A 14,543-nucleotide genomic window follows, 5' to 3' on the forward strand; every position below is an offset into this window, starting at 1 on the left:
CACAATATCTGTAATCTGATAAATTGGGTTTATCATTTGATAACGTAATATTGTGCTGGTATTGCATTTGTAACACCATTTCTCATCACTCATTAGAAATCCAATCAAACGATTGTTTTATTACATATTAACTAAGACTAAAGCTAATGATTTAGGGCCCTATGATTTCCGTGATACAGAAAACGTAATTTGATAATAAAAACTGAATCAAGAATTTTTTCAGAGCACTTAAGCCAAACAAATAGAAAAAACTATACTTTTATGTTTTGGTGTAATTTACAGGCCCTGATTCTATCACACATACACACACACACACACACAACGTCATAACGAAGTTGGCACTCTAGCAAGAGCTCATCACTTCAACATACTCCCAAAAGTGCAACAACACAGACTCTAACACAAACTCCACGTAAGTATTAAGACCAACGACGAAACTTTATGTGCTAAAGCCGAAAAGTCAACATCATAAATGCTGGAGTCTGACACAGAGTTGGCTTTCATCCTATTGGACAGGTAAACTAACATTACTGCCAAGCATATGAAATATTTTGTGATTTTGTGCTTTAGTTAGCTCAAGTTACTTAAGGTTAGCTTGTCGACTAACACATAGCATTTGCTAACATTATCTGGTGCCCTTGGATGGCTTTCTACATTACTTCACCAGAAAATGAGTACCACCGGCATTATGTCAGTGTTGATTTTAGCCTGCAAGAAATTATGCAACGGTAAAAAGCAAGTGTGGAGCGATTTGTTTACTAGCCTTTACTAGTGATTTAAGGCAGAGGCAGCCAGCTAACCTAAGTACATATCTACCCATGCTTCGAAATGTTCAACATACATTTATTGACGTTTTACCAATAGCAGACAGCTTCCTCACCCGTAGATGTTGCCATAATATACATTAATGCAAAATAAATTAATCAGTTAATAAAGTAACGTCTCAGTTCTAATGTTGACAATTAATTGCATTACCCAGCAGCCATCTAGTGTACCAACAGAGCTATCCTGCAACCCACTACTGAAAATGAATGAACAACTGCATACAGAATATCTTACAAACATTTATGAATGCATTAGCACAAGATTTGCTGCTGCAATGGATGGCCAAAAGCATATCACTTCTGAAAGCATTCAAGAAGATTCAAAGTCTCCAATAGAACATCATGCACCATTACAGCATTCAGTCTTGGTTTAGACATAACCACCATGCCAATTATTCTATTCCGGCCAATTTTTCTGCTGAAAAATATAGAGTTGACTGGCCACATGGTGCTGCAATAATCAGCCAAATTGCTTAGAAGTGGGACAATGTCGTATTTCAGGTAGAGTCAACAAAATTATCCTTAATTTCCTAATGTTGGCAAACTTTAATAGAGCGTGGAAAATATCCACTTTTTGGAAAAGGAACGCATGACGTGTAACACAATCTTAACAGTTACACAGCAACATCAGAGGATACGCTCTATTGAGTGCCATCCTGATACATTATTAGTTGCTACACAGCTTGACCTTCATCTGTTTTGCTCCTCCACTTCTTTTCCCTTCGGTACTGGCTTAGTCGTTTTCATTTTACAGATCCTGATAATGTATGCGTCTGGTTGGATTGCATTATTGGTGAATGCCCTTTGTAATGGCTTGGACATATTCGGCGTACAGATCCACATAATGTATGTGCCTAGCTAGTCTTGTTTGCTCTCTGCTTGCATTAAGGGATGTTGCTTTACTACTGTTATGTCTACTCATTATGTACGCTATGTATGCTGTGTGGAATGAGAACAAGGAGATGACCAAGAAAAATGTCTCTCTGGCTGTCACAAAATGAACACGTACAACATGAAACCCAGCATATGACAATATGAAATCCAGGATACATTTTTATACCAGGCAAAGAGCATAAAATATGTCAAAACACAACCACTGTGGCTACATTTCAGCTGATTGATCCAATACTTATTGATTTTCCTGCAAGTTAAACTTTCAGTGAGTTAGCCTTATGGCAAAGCTAAACTGCCTACAGGCTACACGAAGGCACAGCACATTTCTATAGATGCACAAGGCTACTAATAGCTCTGCATGCTTTGCTGAAAGCTCAACATCATTTGTGTGTTCTTTGTTGTACTTTCACAACTCTGGTAATCAGTCTGGCACTGGACAAACAGTAGTGACATTTACTTCATCTTGGTTCCAAAAAGATTCATGACCATGTTGAGGCAGAAATGGGAGTTGAAGGTGTGGGGCTTTCATTCCATCAACAATGTGCATGGTGATGGGAGCGGGGGTGGGGTGGGGGTTGGTGGTGGATGAAGAAAAGGAGAAATGAGCAGGCTATGCGCCCTAGCTGATGATCAGTGCCTTGGCTTCACATTTGCAATTAGTGAAGGGGGGGGTGGGTTTGTTTTTGATTGAATCTCAGCTCTTACACTTCACTCAAGAGGACTTAATCACTTTTTGTGTGGGCGTGCTTGATTGTCTGATTATATCCACATTTTGGCCATGCTCCCTCCCAATCAACTCCTCTGAGCGACTCCTTCTCTTTGATTGATTTGTAACAGTCACAGTAAACCCTGATGATGGAGCGCCTGTCTAATGACCATACAAAAGACAGTGATGAGGGCTGTGCTGTAGACGTGTTGTTGATGCATATCACCGAGATCCGCCCTAATAGTTGTCCTCTATTTTGACAACTGGGGGGAGAAGCAGAATGAATCGTTGTCTTCCCAGCAGGATAGTTGGCTTCTTGATGTACAGTAATGAGATTATTAGAGTCCCGGAAGCAACTCTGACAATCATTTAATGGCTCTGCCTCTAACTGCTGCTAAAATTCAATATTTGAATGAGACCAAAATGTAATTGTCCGCACAAAACATGAAGTTTCAGCCTTGTGCTCTGGCAGTGAGTGAAAGCAAATGGTTTTAGTCTCAAGTGTCTAAATGGTGCTAATATGTTTGAATGTTTCAGCCAGTGGACAGGGGAATGCACTTTGGAAATTATACATGCCTGCACAGACAGCAGACATAAGCTTCAAGTGTTATTTTCTGCAGTTATTGACTCAATGGAAGTTAAACTGTAATTCACTTGACTTAACTTGCTTAACTTTGTATCATATTTTGTTTTGTGAAAGTGAGACCCTATCAAGGACACATCACTACAGATACATTTCTAACCATGACCAGAGAACGATGAGCCTTTCCAAACAAAGACCTGAAACACAGGTGAGAAAAATCAATTACTTTCTCTTTGCCACACATGTCAAGACACAACACTTACTGGTGCTATAACAATTGTTCATTTAATCAGTTTTGACATTGTTAATTGTTTAAAGCTGCACCAATCAATATTTTTCTATCAACACTGGATTCATTGATTAAACAGAGAATTATGACCTAACACTGCAGTCTCCTTCTCTACGAGGCTTTACAACACTTTTGGTGTCTTTCAGCTAATTAGTTTGGTTTGAAAGCCTTTACTGCTTGGGTCAGTTTGGGTTCATCAGCCTCACTTCCAGATGCAGCAGGCAGCTGTTGTCAGCAAAAAAGCTCCGATAAACCTACTGCAGGGTACCCCCAGGATTCTCCAAGTTAAATTTAAGATTTTATTATAATACTGACATTCATATATGATAGCTTTGTGTGTTTGTAATCTGATAACATAAAATGAATGCAATATTTGTGGGGATAATGACTTGGGCTCCGGTTAGTTTTTTTACTCGTCCCGGTGATCAGCACATCTGAATGATGTAAGTTTAATGTGCATTAGCATGTTGGATGTTTTCATTCACATAACGTTACCCTACAACAGTGTATATCTCTAACATATCTCTGGCCTTCTGAACTTCACACACTTGTCCATTCTGAGTCGACCAGCTAACGTTAGCTTGTAAGTAGCACGTCAGAGACGTTTTGTTTCCTAACAACTGACTGATTCGCACCAGAGCTTGGATGCTCATGTACCGTGAACACTCCACAGTCCAGAGCGTAAAGCTAAACTCTGGCCTAAACAGCAACGTTACCTGTACTGCCGTATAGCATCAAACGGAGTAAATTGTAAAGTCACAAACACAAAAAATATTTATTTATGATGTTACGGCATTTATTTAATCCTACGAAAGGACGAGAAAAAAATTAAGACATTTGTAAATGAAATTTCACACTTTGTAACCGAATATTTTTAGAATATTAAATTTAAGACTTTTTAACCCGTGGGTACCCTGTACTGTACACTGACAGGAGAAAATGTTAGCAATTAGATAGCATAGAGGAGCATTTAGCAGGTAAAGAGACAAATATCTCCCTCACGCAGTTTGTCCACAGCAGAGCTATAAAATTGTTAATAATAATAGTAAATATTGCACCAATATTCATCAGGTAGCTCTTCTCTCTCTTGATATGTAAATAGCCAGCTATTAGCTAAAACATTCACCATATCAACTTCATGAGTTAATCACTCACTCACTCTTTTTGTTAGTCTTGTTTCATTGTAAATAGAAAATCTTTGGTTCTACAATTGAAGATGTAATTTTGTGCTCTGTGAACCAGCTATGGGTTTCTGTTTGATTAATTTCAATGAATCAAAACAGTAATTAAAACAGTCCTCAACAATGAAAAATATTTTTTGTTGTAGCCCTAATACACAGACAAACAGACGCATTTCTGCACTCATATGAGCATGTGTCAGTGTCATAAACAGTTCTCACGGGTTGCTAAGTATTATTTCTGCCATTTTCAGAATCTTTCAACAACGCAGTGTAGTAATGTAACACTGGCTGGGAAATGTTCCATTTTATTTCATGCAACACTTCACTGGTTTAACACTGAAAACATTTCAATCTACATGCACTTGTTTCCTGCATTGCAAAGTGTGGGTGAAAAGCAATTTTATGTAAAAACCTCTTTTTACTTTTTCCCCCCCTTCCCACTGTTGAGCTATTACTGTGCATACAACAAGACAGTTGCCTGATTCTGTCACAGCACAATCCATTTTTAGATGTATGAATAAAACATTTAGACACCTTTCTAACAGGTTGCTGCTTTACTCTGTAAATGAACACACAATAAGACAGGGGGTATTCCTCCTAGTCTGGGTTGAAGCACCCATTCTGTCAAGTCTAAATTATTTACTGTATATTGTAGCAGCGGCGAGACACCCCATGATGGAGCGACTCAAGGATTCCTGACCAAGGATCTATTTTTTTTTAATCCAACACCTGTACCCCGTCCTCCAAATAAGTTACAGCAGACAGTTCACTGCAGTTCATACTCATTCAGGGTTTGAGGATTTGCATCGTCTTTCTAAAAATTACCATCCAGTCTGTAACCTGCCTGACTACTTCAAAGCACCAAGCTGAACTGATTGACATTGAAGACATTTGCGCCTCCATCCAGAGAGTGGATTGTCTCCTCACTCCTATCTGGACAAGCCCTGTCCCCTACCAAGCAGTTGCGTCTCACTCATGCACAAAGCTGTCATTTCACAAATGCATCAGCCCCCCCAGAAGGTGTCACTTGGGATTACGGCATACCTCAGGGGGATTAAAAATGTTCTTGACAGACTGGCCGCTTCGCTTATTCCCAGAAGTCACTCCTTGCTGTCCTTTATGTGAGAGTATTGGTAAAATGTACACATAACATTTAAACCTGCCAAGGCCAAGTCTTACACTGTGGTATGACGGTGTAGATTTCTTAGCACAAATGTGCTTTTTATGTTGACGGTGCAATACTTAGAATTCCACTTCAGTGTGCTGTAGTCCCCGCATCACATCATGAAGTCTGTTTTAAAACTTCACATTTTTTGATGAAAGCAATTATCAACAAAGAAAGTGTTGGCAATTCCCTGTAGTGGAACTGCTCATTTGCTGCTTGTTAATGTCCAGAGTTTTTAATCAAGCAAAGGGAGGAAGAAAAAAAAACAAAACAGCCCAGTACGTGCAGAGTGAATTAATCCTCCTCCTCTCCTGTCTTCGTCTAATTAAGGGTCATTCTGTCTCCTGGCCACATTAGGACACTGCACACCAGTCCCAACCCACATAATTAAATGTTTTTTTGTGCTAACCATCTGGAGACCTCATCTCTTTAAACATGCATGTCAAATTGATTCCTTAATAATGTTTATGTTTCTTCTCAGTGCTTTATTATCATCCAGGATTAGCTGTTTATGTTTATTCTGCTTTCATCAGCAGCACGAGTCACACACAGACACACTTACACACACGCATACACACATATGCTGAACAACAACACCCTTAAGGTAGGAGTAGAACTAGCACACCAGCCAGCCAGTCAGTCAGCAAACCAAACAATCACGAACTTCAAAGCAGTGGATGGATTTAATGTAAGCGTAACTACTTCTTCATGAAGTTAGTACATCGACAAACAGTCGCTTTGAATATGCAGCAAATACCATTGGTATTGTCTAATACTCAGGACACAATGCCTCATAAATGCTGAGGGATTGTTTTCGGTGGCACCGTGGGATTCTATGGTTCATTCATGCATCAAATAACATTATCAAAAGCATGTTTCACCAATAAATAACCTTTCTATCCTGCCTTGTCAGCTTCGCAAAGGACATTTGTGATTAAAACCCCAGGTTTATTCAATAAATAGACAGTTGAGCAGGAAATTGATATTGGCTGTTTTTTTCTCCTTTCACCCTTTTTCCAAGCATGTCATCCCTGTTTTATTTTATTTTTTTCCTTCAAATGGTACCGTTGTTGAAATGCAGACATATGTGCAGTCAGAGGAGCGTTCTGCCTTTCTCAATCTCTTTCTCTCGGAGTGCAGTTGAGGGGATTAGTTTGTGCCTGAGTGCCTAGAATAATGATCACTGCAGTGGAGAAACACATTTTAACATTTCAGGAGATAAGGGCAGGCAATCTGCAAGTAGAGGACTTAACCAGCTCCCTGTGGCTTATGGTAGAGCTAACAGAAAATGCACCACCAACAACCAGGCTACACCGTGCCCTATGCACAAGCAGGAAGAATACCCACTACTATCCTCTCCACTGTAAGGGACACTGAAATTACATTCATAAAGTTTTCTAACTCTGAGGCACCCTGGCTGTCCCCATTGCACTACTGTCCAGGTTCTTACTGTGGTGGTACATTTCCCACAGTGAGATCAAATCTAATATTTCACTTCAAAGATAGCTTGATGTAGAGGGCTGTTCTCACTTTCAAACTCCTCTCTTGCATCGCTGGCTTCCCAGAGTGGCTGGCATGCTGAGAGTCACTTCTTAATTACAGAGAATAAAACATTTTTTGGACATTATCATAAGAGGAATTCGGTCAGCCGTCGTAACGACAGAAAAAAAAAACTCCATACACCTTCACAAACGAGACCCGAATTTCCACATCAGAAGATTTAAAAAAGCGTGTACAATGCCGACGTGGCAATCTACCTCAATAGAACAGCTTGCTGCTGCTGTAACCCATTTCTCAATAAACAAGAGGAGAGAGAAATGCCAAGTAAGCTGTTCAAAAGCAAGTTCCCTGGGATCAAAAGATTTCTTTTTTACAGTTGCAGTCAGTTCACTAAAATCCTACCTTTCCCACATACTGTGCATCTGGTCCCATGTGCTCTTCTAAAACAAAGAACTGATTCCAGATCCAGCCACGCTTAGGCCTGTGGTGCACCTCTGTCTCCCCGTTGGCCAGTTTGGTCTGGTTCTTGGAGGGCACATTGCTGGGGCCGTGGTGGCTCGCCCCGTAGCACTTCTGGATGAAGCAGAGGCAGACCAGAAAGGGACAGAGACAGGAGGTGGTGTATATCCTCATGGTGGTGTGTGCTTTTGTAAAGTTATCCCTGTGTTCCAAGGTGGTAAGGTCCTCCCACCACCGCCGCCGCCACCACTAGCCACCGCTGCAGGCCTGTGCAGTAGTCCCAGCAAAAGAGGAGTCTAAATCCAAACTAAGGAAATAGTGGTCCCGGTAGATCCTCTAAGGTTCATGGCCCAAAGCTGAAGGTTTAACGTAAAAAAAAAAAAAATAGCAAGCCTTATTTACATTATGGAATTTCCCAGGCTGTGAGATGCTGTGCAAATGGACGTGAACTTCTGGGTAGTTCTACCAAGAGCAGAGGTTAATCCCGGAAGCCATTCTGGATTTCCTGGGAGAGAGAGAAGGGAAAAGAGAAACACTAAGTTAGAGATTAATTTGATGGATATTAGAAGCTAAATGTCCACTAAGTCCCTCCAATTAAATTGCAACTCATAAATCCTTACGGATGAGGACATGCACTTCAAACTGGTTGACTGTGATAAAGCACAAAGAGGCAACGAGAAATCTAGTTTCAGTATTCCAGCCATTTTGCCATTATACAGATGATACAAACAAGTTAAGACTCGAGGAGTTAAAAGTGCTATTAAAAGGCTGTCCATGCCTATAGGGTCAGAGCGCTGCTTGGTGACTGATACTGCCCTGTGAAGTCAGAGTCATGTATCAGAGTAGAGCAGCGCCGGCCCTGTGACTCAAAGGATGAGTTGGCTTTATTAAAAAAAAATCTGATAAAGGTTTGATTTGGATGTTTTAACATGACCAAGGCATACTGTGAGGCTTACTGTGTGCCTCAGCGGTGAATAATAAGTGTGGCAGGAAGGAATACATTTAGTATGATAAGGACAGACATCAAGCCACTCAGACGTAAGGCAGAGAGTGATTTTTAGAAGGCAGTGGAATGGAAAAGACAGAAGGAAACTGTTTCTAAATCTAAATTGTATATTGAAGATAGCATTGAAGTAGTAAAAATTAACTGCAAGCATTGTGAAATTTCTGTTACTGAGCTTTCAAATGAAGTTCTGCTAGTCCTGTGTCCCTTTTGAAAGAACGTGCATTACAGCTGCATGTGCAACCCTGTGGTCTTATTTTCATTTTTTTTTTTTTTTTGCGAGAAAACGACCTTGTCGTTTTGAAATGCCCTTTGGTGTGACGTCACAACTAAAGACACAAGAATTTCTTGTTAGTTAGTTGATATACAGTTAGATATGAGGCCTTTATCATACAGTATGTCACCTTCTAACTTGCACCGGGAGCACACACAATTTGCAAACGAGACAAAAACATTCTTGCTGACCAGCTTGGTGTTTACACTGAAAAACAAGTGTACACCTTCTGTGTGTGACAAAATATTCTCAGCTCAAAGGTCCACTTATCTACCTATTTTGGAGCTTCAACCACGTAGAAGGGGTGGCAAGAGATACACCCATCACTGCGCAATATATAAAACAGGGAGCCCAAAGTACCCAGAGGCAGCAATACTGTCCATTGTTAACAGCTTAATAAAAACATTACCCTTACATTTACTTTGAACCAAAACTATTTGACAAGCAACAAATATTATATTTTGGCTCTGAGGAGACATCACTGCCACTGATAAATTACCAAAGGGCTTGCCGAGGTAAGACTGTTGAAGATGACCATAGACACAGACCCGCTGACTGATTGGACGAATTTTTTCAGGTCAACCACATATTCACAATCGAAATGCTTAATTTGTCACCCAAGTCACAAAACGACATTTTCGGACACAGGTAACAGTTGGATGAATAGAAAATAGTTCCTGCTCACTCTGCAACTCCATGTTCACACAAAAGGGTGAAGGAAGAACTCTTGCAATGATTTTGATCAGTCTTGGCTAAATGCAGACTTCAAATTGGGAAAATCGTTATTCTTTAGATCAACATTAAAGTCCACAAGAACAAATGCAAAATGAGACAGTGCTATGGTGTTTGGGTATGACCAAGGGTGGGGGACCAAGCCAGTTATACTGTAAGCCAATCAGTGTGGGGGATTATGTATAATGCTAGCATACAAATAAACAGCCTGTTTCACTGAAGGCTGGTTGGGAACTATTTTGGTGGGGGAAAGAATTAGCCTATGGTCTTCTTATGTAGTAGTCATAACGGGTTGTCACAAAAACCGGAAAGTGCCACCCTTTTTAAATGAAAACTATCTGCACTGACAAGTGAAACTTTCAGGAGAATTATATAACAAATGTAAGTCAACACTGTAAAACAAGCACAAAACAGTAAAAAGTTTGGGCACTTTTCCACAATTACACAGTCTCGATAACTGACTTAAAGCAGGAGAGCTTGTCCAACATTCAAAGTGCTACAGTAGAATACCAGTTTTGTGGGGATTATCGACAGGACAAACACGTGTATTTGATATTTAATGGGATCTAGGAGCTGACAGACTTCAAAGGAAGCTACTCTATCACTTACAATACATGTGACTACATTAGTGAGAAACGCTAAAACGAGACATTAATGCAACTTACGACTGTCACATACTTTGAAGGATAATCACTGAATTATTTTTTCATAAATATAAATATTTTTACATATATATGGATTAAGATGGGCTTAGAACCCCTGACTAATCCCCATGTTTCAAATATCTCTACATGCAAATTATGCAGCTCAACTATAGTTGCTGTTGATGTTGACTAAGTGCAGTGGTTGTAATGGGTAATTCCTACTGCCAGGCCAGTCTGTGAAAGAGAAGGCAAAGTCTGTTCCGCATCGACTTGGATTAAAGCAGCAGAGGATAAATACTCAGCCACAAACTAAACATGTGTAATCTGGGAAAAGATTCTCATCTGCATAGGTAGAGCTTTGCCCAAATCCTCCTTCCCCTGCTTTCTTCCAGTAACTGAGAAAACGATATCAAGCCCTGCAAAGAATGCTGATTGAGGAGTTCTTTTGCAAATCTTTTTCAGCAATTTTAAGGTTTTTCTTCTTGGTTCAGAATCATTTTTCTGATTCTGATCTGTGGGACATTTGTGGTACCTTAGGGAATCAGACTCTGCTTCACAATGAGAATAAAAAAAATTTTCCAGTTCACTTTCGCCTCCTGGGGTTCTCTTCAATCAGTCTTTTAATTGTCTGATTTTCATGCTGATTCTAAGCAAAATACATTTCAGGGAGCCATGAAATCAACAGCATCTGGCTCTGTCAATGGAAATGATTTTCCCCTTTTTATGATGATGATATTGTTTTGAGCTGCCCTCTGCCCATGGCATGTTTCTATATGTGCAGCGTTTAACAGGATGGGTTATGCAGATTTGCAGACACAAATAGTTTGGCAGGACTGCATGCAAAAGAGGCTATGTTAACAATGCAATTCTGTTTCGATCTCATTTTGTTAATGCCGTACCTTGATTTCAATATCCTTGTTAAATTCATACTCATAAAATAAGGCTGGAAATATTTTATATTTTTCTTCAAATCCAATAAAAAGACCACAGCTATCAATGATTTAAGTCTGATATAGCTTATTCATCTTTGCCAGAGAGCTCTACTGCTGTACAAAAAATGTTTAAAAAAAACACATGTTGCACTGAATGACATCCTACAACATTACCACACAGGCCTGTAGTTTACTTTCCCACATAAACTGTCTGCTGCTGGAAACACTCAAGCATAATAAATAATAAATATTATTAATAATAAATAATAAATGTATATTAATCCACTGTTAAAAATAATCCTCAACAAACTGAAACTATATATTTATGACTTGTTGTGAAAGATTTTTATCTTCAGTAGTAACCGATGGGCTTGGGACTGAGAGTTGCTGAGAGGATAGGAAAGGGGGGGGGGGAGAAATCAGAAGATATTGCGAGACAGACTAACACATTGCTGATTTCATGGGATCTGTTGCCAATAAAAAAATATATTGATTTAAACATTAGGGTTGGGCGATGTCTACCATATTTCCATTGGACAATGTCTACAATGAAACATTGTGATGGACGATGACATCAGGGGGCGCGCGCACAGGGGGAGGCAGCGGTCGTCCTATGTCTTGCATAGACTTCACTTGTAAAAACTTGGTAGCCTATTAACTTACGTTACAAGTCGCGGTGGATATCTTACAAGCAGACCAGGTAAAGCAACAGTGAACCCACAGGGTGCAGATGTTGGTTTTAGTTGTTTGAAAGGCTACATCATTAAAAAGCCCATGTGCGGCTCACCTGCTGCCGTGATATCGGATCGCAGGTGAAAAATAAGGAAAAAAAGACGAATTCTGTGTCTTTAAGACGACTTTATAAAACGTACTGCTGAAAGTGTAGCAGATTTGTTGGACAGTGACAGAGAGAGACGGGGCAAGCCGGGGTGTTTACCTGAGGTGTGTATGAATGTGTGTGGGTTACAATCACAATGACATGACATGTCTGTCATGCCATCATCGATGGACGATGTCTATCAGCCCAACTCTAATAAACATATGTAAGTATATAACACCAGCCCAATAATGTTCTTGTTGATTTTACACCTAATTATGTCCCTTCACACTTCATCACTTTCTGCTTCACTTGTCTGCAAAAATCTGACTACAATGTAGGATTAGTTGATTAGTTCATTAGTCAGTTAACAAAAAATAAAGAATGAGTAATTTATCTAGCAAAATCTTCCAAATATTTACTAGTTCCATATTCTCTGTTTATATCATTGCAACTACTGAAAAAAACTAATCAATTTTGTAAATGTTAATTAGCCTAGTTGTAACTCTAACTCACATATCCACTGCATAGCTGCTGGATTACTTTTTTCACAAATAACCCACTGCTCAGTTGACAAAGATAACCATTAATATTTTTTAATGTATTAAATCATTTCATATCTTTGAAAAAAGTTACATCACATTGCATATAAAATATTTATATGGTGAGTTACCACAGCTGTCGGTACGTATGCACACTTGCACAAAAATAACTACCACCAGGCTTTGGGATTTTTCTCAGAGAGCCCTTCCAAGCATCATACCCTTTCCTCCCCCTTTATGCCCTCTTCCCATCATCCCCAGTGGCACACTGAACCCATTCATGCTTTATTTTTTTTTTGCTGGTGAACTGTTCAACATGTGGCTCCACCATAGGCAGACAGAAATACTGTGTCTCTGTCTCCTGTTTTATTTGTGGAAACAGGAAAACTCTATCGCAGGAAATCAACTGGTCATGTAAACAACTTAAATTAAATAAGACCTTAGCTGGAGTACCGGCAGCATTCACAGGCAACCACAGCCACTGATGACACTGCAGACAAGTGAAACACTTAAAAAGGCAGAAAGATAACGAAAATGAAAGACAGCGAGCGAGGGAGAGATGTTTAGAAAGCGACAGAGATGGGTCTCTATTCGGTCTGACAGAGAGGTAGAACAGGCTCCTGTCGCCTGCCGCTAATAGCTCATGTTTTGGGCTCCTGTTGAGAGCTCACCCACTGCATTCGATTTCACAGCATCAGCTTTCTACCGATGTCAAACACCAGATAGCAGAAGACTAGGGTGGGTCAAAACACATATCACTGGACCACTGTTCTATCCCCAGAGCAAAGAGGGTCAGCCAGAGAGAGAGACGACCACCGTGAAAGATACCCTTGACTTTTGACCTCACCTGAAAGGAACCAGTACAAACATTTCCACCCATTTATAGGGTCTGTTTGTTCCCTGTAGTCTCAAGCGATGTTTCACTGAGCTCAGGTAAATAAACAAGAGGGTTAAAGTAAGTACAGTGGAGGAGAAAATTAGTGACACAGCAATGTGTTTGTGTAAAATCAGGCTGTAACACTGCAGTGAAATGTTCCTGAGGCCTGAATATGAATTTATCTGTTGCTCTGTAGCTTATCTGTTGTTTCTGATGAATCAGAAGGAGCTCTCCATGAACCTGTTGTAATTGATACTTAAATGGAAGGCACGCTTAAAGGCATATTCTGCACTAATGATGTAATATATATAGCATATTGTCTAAAGCTATTAATGTTTTTATTGGTTATGGCGTGTAGCTTTAGAAATATGTGGTTTTATACTTATACAATATAGACCCTGTACATATTATACACATTATACTGTAAATATCTGTTAGTCTCAGAAGCTGGGTTACATTATTGCCCTAAGGGCTCACTTTTGTAGACACAAATTTGTTGGTCTGTGGAATTTTTGTGATTTTGTTTCTTTTACACAAAAGGAAGATAAAATCATGCGTGTGTTAAATTTGTTTCTGTGCAAAAGCATTGCAGTATTTTAAAACTAACAGTGGTAGATTGGTATATTGGTCCCTTGCCAGCAAAAAGCTGTTTCCTGTTTCTAAGCAATATCCTGTTGCCTTTCCTTCAGCATCCACTTGCTTACTGTCAATATTTACTTGAGAATGTTTCAGGTCATCTACTAAATGTCTGATTAACTTTAAAACTACCTAACTCAAAATTCCCATCTTGGTTTGGTGCTTTGTAGCATCAAAAAGTATGGGGCACAGTTGTTAAGAAGTTGGTCCATTATATAAAAAAAGCTATACCTGTCATATACCTCAAGCGTTGAACTGTAAATATAAGCACCCATACAGTTAGAATATGTACTTTTGAACTGAAAGCTGTACAATACAGTATATTCTGAGTCACTGACAAGTGATAACTACTTTTGTTAAAACTGCAAAAATGCATTTGATTGATCTGTACCTGCTCTAAAAATAAGTGCTTTTTGCCTGGAGTCTATTGGGTGATTTGACCCAGCTCATTGTTTGTGAAGGGAAGCAGATTAGTCTGATCAGCT

General features: G+C 39.5%; 1 protein-coding gene across 4 annotated transcripts in view; it reads right to left on the reverse strand.

Moving 5' to 3' along the window:
• LOC123962592 (cadherin-18) overlaps positions 1-14,543 on the reverse strand; it is a 211,579-nt gene that overhangs the window by 108,261 nt on the left and 88,775 nt on the right. For 3 of the 4 annotated variants that reach the window (XM_046038950.1, XM_046038788.1, XM_046039035.1), the window contains one exon: positions 7,545-8,106. In XM_046038950.1, coding sequence (XP_045894906.1) covers positions 7,545-7,775 — 231 coding nt within the window. In that variant the 5' untranslated portion in view covers positions 7,776-8,106. The remainder of the gene's footprint in view (positions 1-7,544; positions 8,107-14,543) is intronic. The other variant, XM_046038864.1, reaches the window with a different exon arrangement.

The sequence above is a fragment of the Micropterus dolomieu genome, linkage group LG01 (genome assembly GCF_021292245.1).
Source record: "Micropterus dolomieu isolate WLL.071019.BEF.003 ecotype Adirondacks linkage group LG01, ASM2129224v1, whole genome shotgun sequence".
In the NCBI taxonomy this organism is placed as follows: domain Eukaryota; kingdom Metazoa; phylum Chordata; class Actinopteri; order Centrarchiformes; family Centrarchidae; genus Micropterus; species Micropterus dolomieu.